The sequence below is a fragment of the Podarcis cretensis genome (genome assembly GCF_951804945.1).
Source record: "Podarcis cretensis genome assembly, chromosome: 12".
Classification (NCBI taxonomy): Eukaryota; Metazoa; Chordata; class Lepidosauria; order Squamata; family Lacertidae; genus Podarcis; species Podarcis cretensis.
The window spans coordinates 57,428,830-57,445,020 of record NC_137181.1 but is presented as its reverse complement, the minus strand read 5'-3'; the positions used below and the strand labels follow the sequence as shown (position 1 = coordinate 57,445,020).

Sequence of the window (16,191 nt, the reverse complement as noted above, 5' to 3'; positions counted from 1 at the left end):
CTTCTTCATTCGCCTGGGAAATGTGCAGGGAAGAAAAAATGTGGATAATCTAATCAAGGAGGCTTTTCAAATGTGTATCAGTTAGCCACCTCCGCCCTTGTGGGTGGCAGGATCTAGAATCAATCTAGATTGAAAGCAGCATCTCGAGGATGAGCACAAATGATTCCAGGTCAAGAGAAACTGCATTTTTGTGCGGGTTATTGTGTACATAACCAAAGTCCGTCCTGCACACACAAACCACCATAAAGGTAGCTAATAAAGGTAAAGGGACCCCTGACAGTTAAGTCCAGTTGCAAACGACTCGGGGTTGTGGCGCTCATCTCGCTTTACTGGCCGAGGGAGCCGACGTTTGTCCACAGACAGTTTTTCTGGGTCATGTGGCCAGCATGACTAAGCTGCTTCTGGTGAAACCAGAGCAGCGCACGGAAACGCCGTTTACCTTCCCACCGGAGCGGTACCTATTTATCTACTTGCACTTTGACGTGCTTTCGAACTGCTAGGTTGGCAGGAGCTGAGACTGAGCAACGGGAGCTCACCCCGTCGCGGGGATTCGAACCGCTGACCTTCCAATCAGCAAGCCCTAGGCTCAGTGGTTCAGACCACAGCGCCACTCGCTTCTCAAAGGTAACTAGTAGGTAGCTAGTATCCGATTTTAAAAATAAATGGTTCTAGGTATCTTAATTCAAAAAGATGAATACATTGTGGCAGTGCACAAACATCCAGGGCTCTTTAGTTTAACAAAATAACCTCCCCAAGGAGAGACAAGAGCCTTCCCAAATGTATCAAAGACAAATCTTTCAAAATAAAAGGGCCATTGGGTTTGGGGAAGGCTGTTGACTTCTGCTGGGCCAAGGGCAAGGAGAAGGTTTGTGGTCCCATCTGAACGGAAGGTTAGGAACCTTATGCTATTCCACCGAAGTCATGGAAATAACAGGTCCCAGTGGTTTAAATGCTCAGTGTTGAAATGCTGGGGGGAGGGATGAAATCTCACTTGATGTTTGCTAATATTATTTACACAGTTGTGATCTCACGCCACCTCACAAACAAGGCAACTGCCAGGGCTGGTTAGAGGGCAGATTGTTGGGGTTGATAACAGTTTGACTCTACACCTGGGAGCTGGGAGCTAAGTGAGGGCCTTGTTCTTCCTCCGCATCCCAGAGTATATTTTGCTTCTGGAAATTATTCTGGGTTAGTGTACCTTTTAGAATATGCCTAGATGAGATAAAGCAGCTCTTTATAGTATTCAGCTTTTGCCAAAAAGTAAAGGCAATTTTGAATGCAAATCATCCTTTGAAACACCCATATTCTCTTATTTATACATCATTTCATAGAATGGTATAGTTGGAAGGGACCATGAGGGTCATCTAGCCCAACACTGTACAATTCAGGAATATTTTGACCAACATGGAACTTGAACCCACAACCCTGAGATTAAGACACTCATGCTCTACCAACTGAGCTGTCCCTGATTAATCTTTTCACTTTCCTTGTTAACAACAACAGTAATGTTGTTAAGATGGATATGCTGTTGGTGTGTGGTTTGCAGTTTGCTGAAACAAGTGTTTAGCAGGCAGGGTGGGCCCAAGACATTTTAGCATCTGAGGCGAAGCACAAAATGGCACCTCCCTGCCAGGACCAAGAGGCCGGCAGCATGGAAGGGGTCTGCTGTGGAGAAGGCAGCTCCAGCCTCCAAGGAGCATGCTTCAGCTACCACTGAAGCAGCAGGCGAGGCACTCCTTGGAGGCCAGATCTGCTGCCCCTGTGGATCCTGACGCCCGAGGTGACGCCCCATCTTGCCTCATGGGTGGGCCGGCCCTGTTAGCAGGCATCTAAAACAGTAAACGAGGACTCCTGTCCTGCCTGATATTAATATGTAGGGGATTCCAAAGCATTTATTTGTCAAATGTCGCTTTGTCAAACACTTAATGGTGTTTAATAATAGCTATTAATGATAAATTAACATGTGCTATTAAGGTAAGATGGGGAATATGCAGGAGAAATGATTTTGAGGAGATATGGAAGGTGTTTGTAGAATTTGTACTGTTAAAACAGAAAAGAGTCAAACCATCACAAGAGGTATGGAAATTTTGGGAGGTTGGATAGTTACAATGGAATGGTCTTGGGGGTGGGGTGCACGCTTTTATTCTTGTTTCTTTATTATTATTACTTTGTCAAAATCAATTAAAAAAAACACCAAACAAACCACTTAACAGTATAGTGGTCTAAACACGAGCAGTTTAATGTAGGTCAATGATCCCATACATCACATCAGTGTTGATGGACATAGCCAGGGGAGGCGGGGGGGGCAGCTGCTCCCCTCAATCAATAAAATAAAACAAAAAATCATAGAAAACTGAGGTTCTGCCCCCTCCAACAAAAGGCCTGCCCCCCCCCCAAATCCTGGCTACACCCATGTCACTACGTCATTCGTTAACACTGTTAATGTTAGGGATGGGTTCTAGCATTACGAAGAGTCTCTTGTAAGCAGAGGCGGAGTTGACCATTAGATGCAATGCTGAACTTGGTTCAGATCCCATCAAGAGATGCTGAACATTGAGTCTTGGCTTAAGAACCCCCCCTCCCCCCCCCCCCGTCTGTCCAAAAAGAAATGATAGTAGCCGATCAAATTGGATTAATAAAAATGGATTAGATATACGCAGGAAACTCATACCGTTTGTGCTGTGTAAATTTTGATTGTAAATTATAATAACACATGGCAATATATTTTGAAGCTTTTTTAAAAAATCACATCTGTTGGGGTTGATCTTGTTCTGGTCCTGATGTTGTATAGAAAGATGATGTTTGCGGATCTGCTTCTGGCCACAGAAAGGCTCAAAAGCGAGAAGAGATTCCTTAGCAACATGATTATCAAGCTCGTTGGGGAGAACCAGCAGCTCTTGAAAGAAAACAAGCATTTTAGACAAGAGATGAGGAGGTAAGAGATATTTCTGGTGCTATTTTTTCATCTGTTTGGCTCCCTCTATAGGAGATGCGGGACGTGGGTGGTGCTGTGGGTTAAACCACAGAGCCTAGGACTTGCCGATCAGAAGGTCGGTGGTTCGAATCCCCACAACGGGGTGAGCTCCCGTTGCTCGGTCCCTGCTCCTGCCAACCTAGCAGTTCAAAAGCACGTCAAAGTGCAAGTACCTTCCGGCGGGAAGGTAAACGGTGTTTCCGTGTGCTGCTCTGGTTCGCCAGAAGCAGCTTAGTTGTGCTGGCCACATGACCCGGAAGCTGTACCAATAAAGCGAGATGAGCGCCGCAACCCCAGAGTCGGTCACGACTGGAGCTAATGGTCAGGCGTTCCTTTACCTTTACCTTTATAGGAGATGCATTATGAAGCCTTCTAGGTCCAACCCTGTTGCCTTCTCTGGGATTGGCGAAAGCTGGCGCCTCCTCTCCTCCCTTTCCACCTTCACCTTGAAGCCTCTGAGTCAGGCCAGGTGCTGCTCTCTGAAAACCCCCACCTTCAAGACTCCGGCCATACAATTAATGAAGGAAGCAGAAGCGACCCATATTTAGTATTTTCTCCGTTTAGAGCATAGGAAGTTCTTCTGTGACGGGATCCTTGGGCTGCAAATAGCTAGTAAAATGACAAATATCTAGACAACGGGAGCTCACGGCCAAACAACATGTGTGACATAGGAAATCTGTTATTGGATCTGCCAGTATCTTTTCCCTTGATTAAAAGTTATTGCTTAGTGAAGGTAATTTAGCTTGGTGCCATGGTATTATGGGAAGGGACTGACCCTTACCGCCTGTGCTGTGCTGTCTTGAAATAAAATAACCCCTGAAGCTACTATTAGCTCTGAAGATGGCAATGCATGTAGTAATTCTGGTGGGAATTGAAGTAGCAAAGGCACTTCCCACTTCTGGTGGGAAATAGCAAAGGCTGAGGATTGAACGCCCTTTTGGCAGGGTCACATGCCCAGTGCAAACTTTAAGTGATAAAGAAAAAAACACCAGTGATCTCACTATACAAATCCATATTTAAAGTAAATTATTATTAAGAATATTTGTATTACAAATATTTGGAAGGGTAATTGCTGACATTGCCATGAGAACCGTATTTGATTTGTTCTATCTGCTTTTATTTTGTTGTTGTGCACCACCACGATATTCTCTAAATGCTTTTGCAGTTCACAGAGATATCTAATTACCAATATTTCTGATGAGTACAATGACAGTTGCAAATGAAAGAGTGAGAAGAAGTCTCCCCACATTCGTTTTAAACCCCAGGGCGCTTTAAAAAAACCCTTTCAGCGCTCATTTCCCCCAGCCTGCCGTGTTCCAGCCTGTTATTACTGGTATGTCTTGCAGCCTGCAGTATCCACAGCGTTACATAAAAAGAACCTGGGAGGAGATAGAGGTGGAAGACGGAATCAAGATTAAGAAGCCAAAAGCTATAAAGCATCAGCAGGAAGAGGTTGGAGAGAGAAATCTGATTGTTTGAAGACTAGGCAGAATGCCGCTGTCCCCTGTTCAGTCATTCCTGCCCCCCTATATGATTCCCCTCTCCTGAGGGGGAAAGTGAAGTGTTCTGCCCTGTAATGTTCCTGCTGTCCCGCCATGTTGGCGGCTGAATGGCAGCGGTGGCAACGATGCCCTACTTGAGTCGGCGTCTCGTGCAATTTAGATGAGAGCTTACTCAAGAAGATCCCCTACAGGTGTTCAGCACCCAAAACGTGTGGGGCTACAGCATACCCTCCAACATTCCTCAGATGAGAAGAGGGATGTTTCTCACTCCCTGCAACTGACCCTCCTTGACCCCTCCCCCATTTTTGACCCCCACTCACAGAACATTTCCACCAGCACTACACTAATGGAACAAAGCAGACTCGCCCTCCGCTGTCCCAAGAAATTCCTTAATCCCTAGTCTATTCTACTCTATTCTATTCTTTTTACAAAATAAAAACACACACCAATAGATAAATTTTAGAAAGGGGCAAGATTAGACTTGGATGCACAAAGCATTTATCCCCCCCCCCCAAAATCAAGACTCCCTGTATTCTGTTGTGTTGCCCTTTTCTTTCCACCCAGGGCAGTCCTGCCCTCTTCCTGCCCCTCAGAGCCGGCGTGTTACATGGGGCTGGGTCTTGGCAACGGCAGCTTCTCTTTCTCCTCACCTGCCCTCCAGCAGCTGCTACAAGCTGCCCAAGGGAGGAGGCCAGCAGCAGCGGCCATGGAGAGGCGACGAGATGCTCCCTCACAGCTGCCACTGCTGCCAACACCATTCAGAACAAGCGCCAGCTCATCTACCTTTCCAAGCTCAGTGGTAGCACTAGAGGGGGAAATAGGGACATTCCGGGATCATTTGAGAAACCGGGGTGGCGTTCATAATTCCAGGACTGTCCCTAGAAAATCGGGACATTTGGAGGGTATGCTATACACCATGTGTGGGAGGGGCCATTGTACTGGTGTACATTTTATAAAGCCACCAGAACAGTAATATTTTCTCCACCACCTGCCCAACACTTAGCAAACAATTTAAAACGAATAATATTTACATGGAGGCATTTCTGCACAGGTGTAAAGCAGCAGAATCAGCCATGCACATGTCAGTGGGCCAAATCTTCTCCACATTGTTGTGTATTTGCTACAACAACCCTGCAATCCAGGAGGTTGGAGCAAGGTTGCTTCCAGGCACGAAATATGTCCAGTCCATTCTTCTGCTTCCTGCCATAGTGGGGGTGAATGGGGCAGATATGGGGTCCGAGAATTATCTGAAGATGCTTGATGCAGTTCCATCTGTGAAACTAAGTAGCAGCCTAATGATCATGAGGGAGCTGGTGTCATCTGAATCACTCTGAGCTCCTTTCAAGAAGGATGGGGAATCTTTTTTTTACAATGGGCTGATGACTAATGGGAAGAGTAATCTGGGAGCCAGAGTTAACATGGGGCATAGCCAGAGGCAGACTGTGGACAAATGTCTCCCTCTTGCCCTTTGCCACCTCATCTCCCTATCCCTCCTCCACAAAATTTGCCATTCATAGCTCCCAACTCTGTCATCTTCATGGTAAACTGTGGCGCTAAGCTACCCAAAGCAGATGTTCGGGACATTTAATTGATCCAGTCTCAGTCCTGCGTCAAGTGGCCCTGTTGGCCAGCCATGTTTCCTTCTAGGAAAGTGGTAGCATTTGCCTGGTGTGACCCTGAACATATAGTGAACAGAGAACAGAGAAAGAAGAACTGTTTCTTTGACAGAAGTGTACACATTCTGCTTCAGTATATTTTCAGTATGTTGTTTAAAAATATAGATGTATAATTATTTTTGCTTTAAGTGGTCTAGATTGTGTGACTGTCAGCTTGCCAGGCATCAAGAACACCTAAGGACAAGTATGGCTCACCATGGAATGGCCAGCTGTGATTCTTCTCTCATCTCTGATTCTGTCAGGCGTCACCATCTTCTAAGCAATGTGGAAGCATGGCAACCCTTGGAGCATGAACTAACAAGGAATGCAAAGGTATCCCAGTTTTCACCAGATGAATTCTTTTTGCAGGGCACCAAAGTTCTCCTGTACAACACTTGCACACTTTCTTGTTCTTGCTAAACCTTGGTTTGGTTAGTGTTATGTGCAAAGGAGTCCATAGTAAAGCCCTCTGCCCTGTTCAAATACTATATAAATGAATAGTAATGTTTTATTAATTGAGCAGGGGGAGGGAAACAAAGGCTGCAATGCTAAACCCATGTATAATTCCCTTTGAACTCTATTAGGCTGTAACTGCTGGCAGGATTCTGCACCAAGTTTGCTGTTCAGACCAACATTTTCTTTCCAAAAATCAAATCTATAAAGAGCAACAAAATGTGATCCAAGCTAGTATACAGATATTATTTGTCTGGCAATCTCAAGCGTCCTTTATTGACAGTACTGAGTTTTATGCATAGTCATATTGTTGAAAGAACTCAGTAGCACCCATATCTAATTTTCTTTAATGATGCATTGTGAGCCTATACTCTTCAAACTCTGAGCAAAGCAATTCTATATTCATAGAGGTGCCCCTGTCATTTAGCACCTCAGCGAGTCAACGCTCCATTACACAGTTTGGGATGCAATTTTACATTTCCAACGTAGTCAATGAAATAAAATCACCTAAGGGACCAAAAGGAAATATTGTTACAGAGTCTCCACTTCCCAAAGCGGCGGGAAATTATAGGGCAATTTCCTCATGAGGAGAGAGAGAGAGAGAGAGAGCGCTGGAATCTTATGGCATTTTTGCAATATCCATTTATGTGCAGATAGACAATTTGAGGATGGCGGCAAGTGGGCAGGTTCGCAATACTAGTCTTGAGAGCAGCGCCAGGCTCATCCAAACACCTGTATGCCATACTTCAACCCCCAAAAGCTACTTTTACAGTCAGGCTTCTTTAACCTCTTCAGCCCAAACACAAATCTCAGGTCTCACTTCAGGCAGGTAGGGTGTGACGTAAGTCTGCTTATCTTTAATGGTCAGGCAGTGCTATAACCTGGCCATGGCCACGTCTGTGATCTGGCAGCCGACAGGTTAGGATTGCAGCCTGCCTGTGCATTGGCCAAATGCTTAGGTGGGGGAATTCCCCGGGGGCAGGCCCAACCAGCCAATAGGTACAGCTTGGCTCCCCTCTGAGTGGGAATAATTGGGCCCTGCCCAGCCCTCCTCCCCAGCCTCCTTGTTGGCTCTCCCATCCTCCCTCCCTTTTTCATATGTTTTGCTTTCATACTTTGTTTTTTGTTCATTTCATAGCAATCACCACAACTTTGTGAGGTTAGGCATTGAGTAAGCCTTAGTCTGTGGCGCTGTGGGTTAGACCACAGAGCCTAGGACTTGCCGATCAGAAGGTTGGCAGTTCGAATCCACATGCCGGGGTGAGCTCCCGTTGCTCAGTTCCTGCCAGTGGCGTAGCGTGGGTTGTCAGCACCCGGGACAAGGCAAGTAATTTGCGCCCCCTAACCTGTGGATTTTAGCACTGATTTTAGCACTGCGAGTGCAAGCACGCGCCCCCCCAGATGTTGTGCCCGGTGCGGCCGGCCCCCCCTGCATCCCCCACGCTACGCCACTGGTTCCTGCTCCTGCCAACCTAGCAGTTCAAAAGCAAGTAGATAAATAGGTACCGCTCCGGCGGGAAGGTAAATGGCGTTTCCGTGTGCTGCTCTGGTTCACCAGAAGCGGCTTAGTCTTTTTTTTAAAAAAATAATAATAATTTTTATTAACCGGCCAATCAAATCAAATCACATCACATAAATTCCGAATTACAAAGCCGAATTTTAAATTTTTGTTGGGGGGACCCATATTTCAAGATCCGAAGGGGGATTCTGATCATCTTCTTGCTACTGCATTAATGTCCAAATCAGTCCAAACAAAGTTCATAATTCTATCCAGTCTTATCTTGCTGTTCCCACATCACCTCTTGTTCATATATTTTCTCTTTTTTCTTTATGATCTCTTCTGATAGTCTCCTTAAGCTGATAAACACCAATAATAATCCTGTGTGAATTTTTCCGTTCTTCCAATCCTCAAATCGAGATGGTTTCCATATATCATCACCTTCATAGATAACATCGCTCTTTCCATCATTAATTACAGAACTGTCGTTCTTAAGTCCAACTGAGGAGTTTCACCCACAATATAAAAACAGCTCTATTTCTCTATTTCTCCTCTCAGACTTAAGTCCTCCAACAGAACTTCCCAATATGGTGACGGCACTTTTAACTGCGTCATTCCAAAGCCCTTATACATTCCACGCTCTTCTCAAAACATGCTTTGGTTTGAAAATTTATCTCCACACAGCCTTAAATCCACAGCTTAAATCCTTAAAACGACATTTCTGACTCGTGAGGGGAGGGGATTCTTGTTTAATCACATAAGGAAAGAAAGGAAAGGTTTTTCCCCCTCCCCCATCAGTCATTTGCCATACCGAGTCTTGGCGTATCTTCTCGTGATTTATACTTGCTCCTTCGACTCTTCTTGTTTTATCAGAGATCTCTTCTGTTAGCAGTCTTTACTCCCCCTTCTTCCTTGAAATATGTGCATTCGCTTCATCCAAATTGTTTCTTTTGAAGTTCTTGCAGCTAGTGGCGCGGATCAGAGACAGCGTCCAGGAGCGCCGAAATCCCACAGGAGGGCATTGTGCCTAGTGCCCCCATCCCCACAAATTCGGGGGTGGTATAGGGCACAGCAGGCAAGGGCAGTCCCACCCCACAATCCTGGGGGGGGGGTAGGGAGGCTATTTACTCCCATCACAGCCTCCAAATTACCTCGTGTGGGTCGGAGAGATGTTATTGTCAGCCATCTTCTGATGTGCCCCCTAGTGCCCCCCCAGAAGCGGCTTAGTCATGCTGGCCACATGACCCGGAAGCTGTCTGCGGTCAAATGTCGGTTCCCTCAGCCTATAGAGCGAGATGAGTGCACAACCCCAGAGTCGGTCACGACTGGACCTAATGGTCAGGGGTCCCTTTACCTTTACCTTTAAGCCTTAGTCTTGGTTGAAGGGAAGGTTGTAGCGACTGCCTGCCCCTCTTCGGTTAAGGGCAGTGCCATTTATCTAGAAAAAGAGGTGCTGGAACCTCACAAAAAGAGGTGCTTGTTCTCTTTTAATGGCAATGGTGCCCACTTGAGAGGCACTGGGACTGAGTTCCGATGAGTTCTGGCTGGGGAAAAAGCCCTGATTAAGTGTATCCTGTTAAAGGGATCCATGAGGCGTTGCTTCTGTCCAGAGGCCCAGGTGGGAGCTAGAGTCATAGCCAGTGCTTTTTTTCTTTAAAGAAATGTTTAGGGGTACTCTCATTTTCCTACTCATATTGAAATATTGCCCCTCAATGAGGCAAAACTTAGATTCACAAACTGTTTAGGGGTATGCGTCCCCCTGCGTCCCCACAAAAAAAGAGGACTATACGCAGCCTACAGAAGACAGGATTCAATATAATACCCTTGCTGTGAAGCATCCTCAGTGTAAGGGAATGAAGACATTGCTACATCAACTTTGTATTCCTAGTTCTCTGGCTGACTAGCAGTATATATTAGCTTGTGATGGAAGCAGTGTGTTATGTAGTGAAGTTTCACCCTGGGCCAGCAGGGGGATACTGTATATAGTTTTCACTCAGGTCTGTAGATAGTTTTCACTCAGGTCCACGTCAGTTATTCTAGGCGGGAACTCTGGGCTGTTGTTGCTACAATGTTGACAGCCGGCTGCCTATAAAAGCAGGCCGGCTGAGCTGTTTGCAGTCAGTTCTATTCCAGCTTACAAAATAAAGAGCTACTTGGAGAAATCACTGTGTCGTCTGCTATGTCAACCCACAACTTAACACAGTGTGTTATATCAGGCTTGTGTTTCTTGGGGAAAGGGGGCCTATAATTTTGCAACAGCATTTACTCTTGACAAAATGGAAGAGCGTTATCCGTTTTCTTGACATTTAGAAACAAACATCCCCCCTATTAATATCCTATACTTGGTGGCAGTAAACAGTGATTTTGTGGTCACTGGTGCCATCATGAATAATTAGATGTTACTTCAATCCGTCCTCCCTCCCGCCAAACCACTTTGATCATTTCCATTACAAAAATGTGCTAATTCAACGGTCTTTTTTCACTCACCGCAAGGCATTGCCGCTCTGCTTCTCCTGTTGCCACATTTGTCAGCATTCAGTATTTATTACCATCTCACTTATAGTCCACCCTCCAAGTTCATGTGGCTGCCAGGCTGTTTGCTGACCTCATGGCTCAACCTAGAGATGGATGGAAGCTTTAGAACTGATTGTCTGAAAACATTATTAATTTTGTGGGCATGTCTGAAACCAATCTGTTTTAAAAATCAGAGCAGTTTACAAATGGGTCAGGCTTCATGTTGTCAGCTGTGGGGAAGGAGGACAAGGCCTCATCCAGGCCAGGAGGGGTGGAGATTTCAGGACCGCTCCTGGGCATGCGCAGTCAGTGGAAGCTGGTCCATTAGAGTGCATGGGGCACTGCCACCTGCCTGCCTTACTTACAAGCAGTCATGGGGTGGCTCTGCCAGTCATTGGCTCTCCCTACTGTTGGTCTTCTTGCCTTTCCCCCTACCAGTCCAATGGGCACTAACCAGCACTGCGTACAGGCTGGACCTACTCCCTCAGCTCTGTGCCAGAAGCATCCAAGTAAGCAAGCCAAGCCTTGCACAATGGAAAAGGCCAACCAGCCCTTCTCCCAACCACCCGTCTCCAGTCACTAGGCAGCGTGAGCTGCAGAAAAGTCCCTCGTTTGCCCAAATATTCCAATAACGCATCCCAGGAATAACTTCCAGAGGGATAGTTGACAGTGGGCTTCTCCACACTTTGTCTTGTCCCTCTGTTTCCCTCCGGGGGAAACCATTCTTTAGCACTCTATCGGAGCAAATGGCAATTTGGTTTTTCTGCGAATTGCTGTGGCCCCTTAAAGACGAACAAATTTATTATGATATCAGCTTTCGTGGGTCCACTTCATCTGGACTATGATCTAAAGCACAAAAGCTCCTGCCATAGTAAAAGATGCCACCAGTACTTCCCTGTTTTAAGCAGACATGAGGTTTTCACCCCCTCTGGGGTCCATAAATGCATTTAGCTCTTTAACCACCTGTAGGAAGCAAGTCGGATTTTCCCATTCCACAGTACCTTCAGCGAGTAGGGTGGGGGGTCACACATCCATTTTAAATGTTGTTTGTGTTGCTTAGTTGTGGTTCGAGGACCCGACCCCCGCAATGTGAAATGAATACACAAGGACACATGATATAAGGTTAATGGGCAAGAAAAGGCCACAACTTTATTGATTACAGCAGTGAAAAGGTATTGGCTTAGGCATTGGATGTCTAAAACAAGGAGGGTTTATTCACCAGCAGGTGGAGCCTGTTGATGCTAATCCAACTATAGGCTCACCCCTGATGTCACCGAGGGTCATGCCATGGCCTCCCGCCAAGCAGGCATCGGACAGAATACACGACCGCCAGATTCCAGTTTTGTTATCATTTTTAGTTGTATTTTGCTGCTGTTGTAAAATTTGGTCTCTGGGCAGATCAGTGGGGGAAACACACAAAGAACAGGTGTAGGGAGAGCTTGTACGTTGTTTGTCATTACCCTAAGGTAGGTTTCTACATATACATCACTTGATTATTCAAGACATGATGACTTTTAGCTGACTCCATTGAAAAGTGTTGCATTTGTGGCTAACAGGAAAGCTCTGCTTGTGAAGGCACTTTTTGTGGGTGCTGCAATCGTTAAGTATGGAATATAGCTTCCCCAAAAGGATGTAAGACTTATAAAATCTGTTCTCTCTCTCTCTCCTCCGTCAATGATAAATGTTCTTTTGGAAGAAGACACTGCAATGTTGGGAAAAGAAGATGGAAGAAAAAAAGGGAGATCTTTTCAAGGTACTGGAAAATATATATGCAGTAGCTATAATGGAATATTCACCCCGCTCCTCCATAGAATAAGAAATCAGGTTTAATTTGCAGTTAAGCTGATGGCAAAGTGAATTTATTTTTCTCTAAATAGATTCAAACGTGTTAAAATCCCTGCTATGCTAGCAGTATCTCACCACAATATGATCCTGTAACAGCATTTTGAAATCTGTTTAGATAAAACCAGAATATAAACATAGTCACTCTGATCTGGAGACTTATGTGCATTCAGCTCCTACTCTCTTGTCACTGAAGTGAACAGGGAAGCCAATAGAGCACTCATAACCTCACACAGATGTTTTTATAGCGGATCTCTTCAATGTGTGAGTGGTTCAAGGATATGGCAACCAGCTCAACAGCAGGATCCTATAGGATTGACCACATTTTGCTGGTTCTTAAAAAGCTTCATTGACTCCTAGACTCCTAGTTTATTTTTGAAGGCAGTTCTGTGTGCTAGTTTTGGACTGTTGGGTTTCGGTTTGGTTAAAAGAAAAGAAAAATAGAAGAATATTCTCTGGACATCTGGATCCAGCTCTGGGGCAAGTACTCTTTGGTGAGAGAACCCCGGCAGCGATTTTAAACAATGAGATATGCAGCAAGGCAAAGTGTGGAAATATAGCCAGTTAGACCTTTAAAATATCCCTCTTCTAAGCTGCTTATAAAATTCTCCACTTCCCTTAGCATAGAATGAGACCACACATTTGGCTAGTTAAAAATGGTCTACCCTTCCAAGGTCTGAATCATGTGCTTTTCCATACAGCGGCAAGAAAAGGCAGGTGGTATAACTTAGGTTTCAATATGGTAAAAGTTTGTGAATTATTTGTATAGAAACACAAAGATGGTTCCCTTAAGCCATGCAGTCTAAGCTTGGAGTGTTCAGCTTAGACCTTCTTGCTGGTAGGGTTCACATGGTGGAAGTGAGAGGACAAAGAGTTTGGTAACCCTTCCTCCCAAGGTGAGGAGGAGTGATCCAGCTAAGCCTAGCAGGACAACTTACTCTATGGTCTTAACCCCCTTCATGCATTAATTAGACTTAAGCATGTTGGTTACAGGAGGCTGGTTCATTCCACATGGGCTTCTAGATGTTGTTCTACCACAGCTCCCAGCATCCCTGATTATTGCCAAGTCTGTCTAGGAGTCCAACAGAACCTGGAGAAGGCCACAGATTCCTCTTCCCTGGCCTGCAGAGACTGTGCTACGGGTGCCCTCACCCTCAGATGGGTGGCTGCCAAGGACACAGCTTTCTCCATTGCAAAACCCCAACTCCCAGGGACCTGCTTTGTTGGTGTTTCAGTTAAAGACCATTCTATTCTACCAGGCTTTGGACAGGCTGTGAGTTTTTGCAATTGAACTATGTTCAGCAGGGTTACTCCATGTAAAACATGCATAGGGCGGCAAGGTAAAGGGGTTTTTTTGCTGTTGTTTTCATTCAAGTCTTGTTGTTTTCTTGCTTTATATTTATTGACATGATAGATAGATAGATGATAGATAGATAGATAGATAGATAGATAGATAGATAGATGATAGATAGATAGATAGATAGATAGATAGATGATAGATATATAGATAGATAGTACAAGTCCAAGCTGGCTTTGTATAAAAGGGACAGAAAGGCAGTGTAATATATATGTACATATATATATGTACATAAACATATGTACATACAGATCAAAAATAATCACACATTAATTATATAAGAAGTATTTTGATAACAAAATATGAAACCGTTACATTTGTGTAATGGAAATTATGGGTTTCATTCTTTCTTTAAACTGTTGCATTTCATTTGCACTACAGGAACAAGTACTTATGGTTGAAACAAGAGCAGCTTTGATTGAACAAGGAAAGCATATTGAGGTACATCAAGTATATTTGTATTCAGTAATATAGTTCTTTCCCCTTGAAGTTAGTATGACTATTTCTGATTAAATAGCGTTGAGATTGACTGTGACATAACCTCATTAGCAAATCAAAAGGGAGTTCAGCCATGACAGTTTAAAATGGAAATACTACTTATTTAAAATGTCCAGGCCTAAATATATATGCCTGGTGGAGAGGAGATCAGATGGACTTTTTATGAGATGTGTGGTTTTTAATGGTTTTTTTTAAAATAAAAGCAAGGATCATTCTTTACTCCCATAATCATGCTCTGCAAATGCAAGAAACCATTTTGACCTGTGTACCCATAAACACACACACACACTGGCAGAGCATTTTAACCCAGATCCTAATCCAGTTTGGAGAATCTCCTTCCCCTGGTACCTCTTAAGTGGCCTACTAGATTGGAAACAGTTAAACATGGATCTAGAAAAAGCCCTTTGCTCCAAGTGTCCCTATTTTCCAGGGACGTCCCTGATTTAGAGAATGTGTCCTGGTTTCTGATTTGATCCTCAAATGTCCCACTTTCCCTTAAAGGTAAAGGTAAAGGGACCCCTGACCATTAGGTTCAGTCGTGACCGACTCTGGGGTTGCGGCGCTCATCTCACTTTATTGGCCGAGGGAGCCAGTGTTCAGCTTCCGGGTCATATGGCCAACATGACTAAGCCGCTTCTGGCAAACCAGAGCAGCACACGGAAACGCGGTACCTATTTATCTACTTGCACTTTGACGTGCTTTCAAACTGCTAGGTTGGCAGAGCTGGGACCAAGCAATGGGAGCTCATCCCATCACGGGGATTCAAACTGCCGACCTTCTGATCGGCAAGCCCTAGGCTCTGTGGTTTAACCCACAGTGCCACACGCGTCCCCCACTTTCCCTTAGGATGTCCCTATTTTCATTGGAGAAATGTTGGAGGGTATGGAGTTATCCAACTCCCGAGCCACCTGAAGGCAATCCTGTATAGGGAAGTTTTTTTTAAGCATTAATTATGTTTTTATATATGTTGGAAACTGGGCAACCCAGTAAGTTGTGTGCGCTATAAATAGTAAAATTATCATTAAGGAATGGGATGTTCCTATTTTCATCGGGGGAAAGGTTGGAGGGTATGCCTTTGGGCTCCAGTGCTGCTCAGCTTCCCAAACACACTATTTATGGACGCCAGTGCCCAGGTCTTCACCCTTGCAGCAGTTTCATGGCCCAAACCAGAGCTCTTCTGGACAACTCTTTCTTTCTTCCACCTCCCACCTCATATGAAGTGGGCAGTGGGAACACCTAGTGGCGTGCAGTTAACTTTTCGTAGGGGAACAGCTAGGGCCAGAGGCACCAGCTTGTGAGGGCGATTGAGGGGTGGGGGTGATGTCACACGTGTGACGTCTTGACGTGCTGATGTTGCACACATGACCATAACCCCTCCCTCCCTAAGCTGGGCAGAAGCTTCCTAGGCTACGGGGAGGAGGCACCAGGGGAACATTTGGGGATTAGCCCAGTCCCCCAAGTCACAACTGGGGAGAGTATATTTTTGGTCTAACCATCACAGCAGAGACCGTGGCCTTCAGACCCTGGGGCACAGTGATGCTGCCATTACCACAGCTCAGGATCTAAGAGTCCTATCCAGACAGGATCCAAAGTCCTGATTATTTCCATAGTGGTCTATTGGGTGGGAGTTGTGTGTGTGTGTGTGTGTGCTGTCAACCCCAACAAATGCACACATTCAGAGGATCAGTGATTATTTTGCAAGAGGGTTGTGGGCTGTTATGAATCTGGGGTACACAATGAAGAAAAGAGCCAGCCATCCCCATTAACCTTTTTGAAGTTGCTGAGAGGACGCCTCCTTCACTGTTTGCACCACAGAGAAATGGTCTTGTGAAAGTGCTCCCTGCATTGTTAGACCACAAGTTTTCCCCTTCTGAAAGATGTTTCTTTTCATAATAACA

General features: G+C 45.1%; 2 protein-coding genes across 2 annotated transcripts in view; one reads left to right on the top strand and one right to left on the bottom strand.

Moving 5' to 3' along the window:
* The window catches only part of GPR141 (G protein-coupled receptor 141), a 69,906-nt gene that overhangs the window by 19,775 nt on the left and 33,940 nt on the right, over nucleotides 1–16,191 (bottom strand). The gene's annotated exons all lie outside the window — the stretch shown is intronic.
* Nucleotides 1–16,191, top strand: part of LOC307199727 (uncharacterized protein) — a gene marked incomplete at its 3' end in the record, with an annotated part of 46,086 nt that overhangs the window by 28,544 nt on the left and 1,351 nt on the right. The window contains exons 3-7 of the mRNA XM_079947704.1: nucleotides 2,792–2,935; nucleotides 4,321–4,426; nucleotides 6,282–6,464; nucleotides 12,293–12,349; nucleotides 14,177–14,236. Of these exons, the coding sequence (XP_079803830.1) occupies nucleotides 2,796–2,935; nucleotides 4,321–4,426; nucleotides 6,282–6,464; nucleotides 12,293–12,349; nucleotides 14,177–14,236 (546 nt within the window). The 5' untranslated portion in view covers nucleotides 2,792–2,795. The remainder of the gene's footprint in view (nucleotides 1–2,791; nucleotides 2,936–4,320; nucleotides 4,427–6,281; nucleotides 6,465–12,292; nucleotides 12,350–14,176; nucleotides 14,237–16,191) is intronic.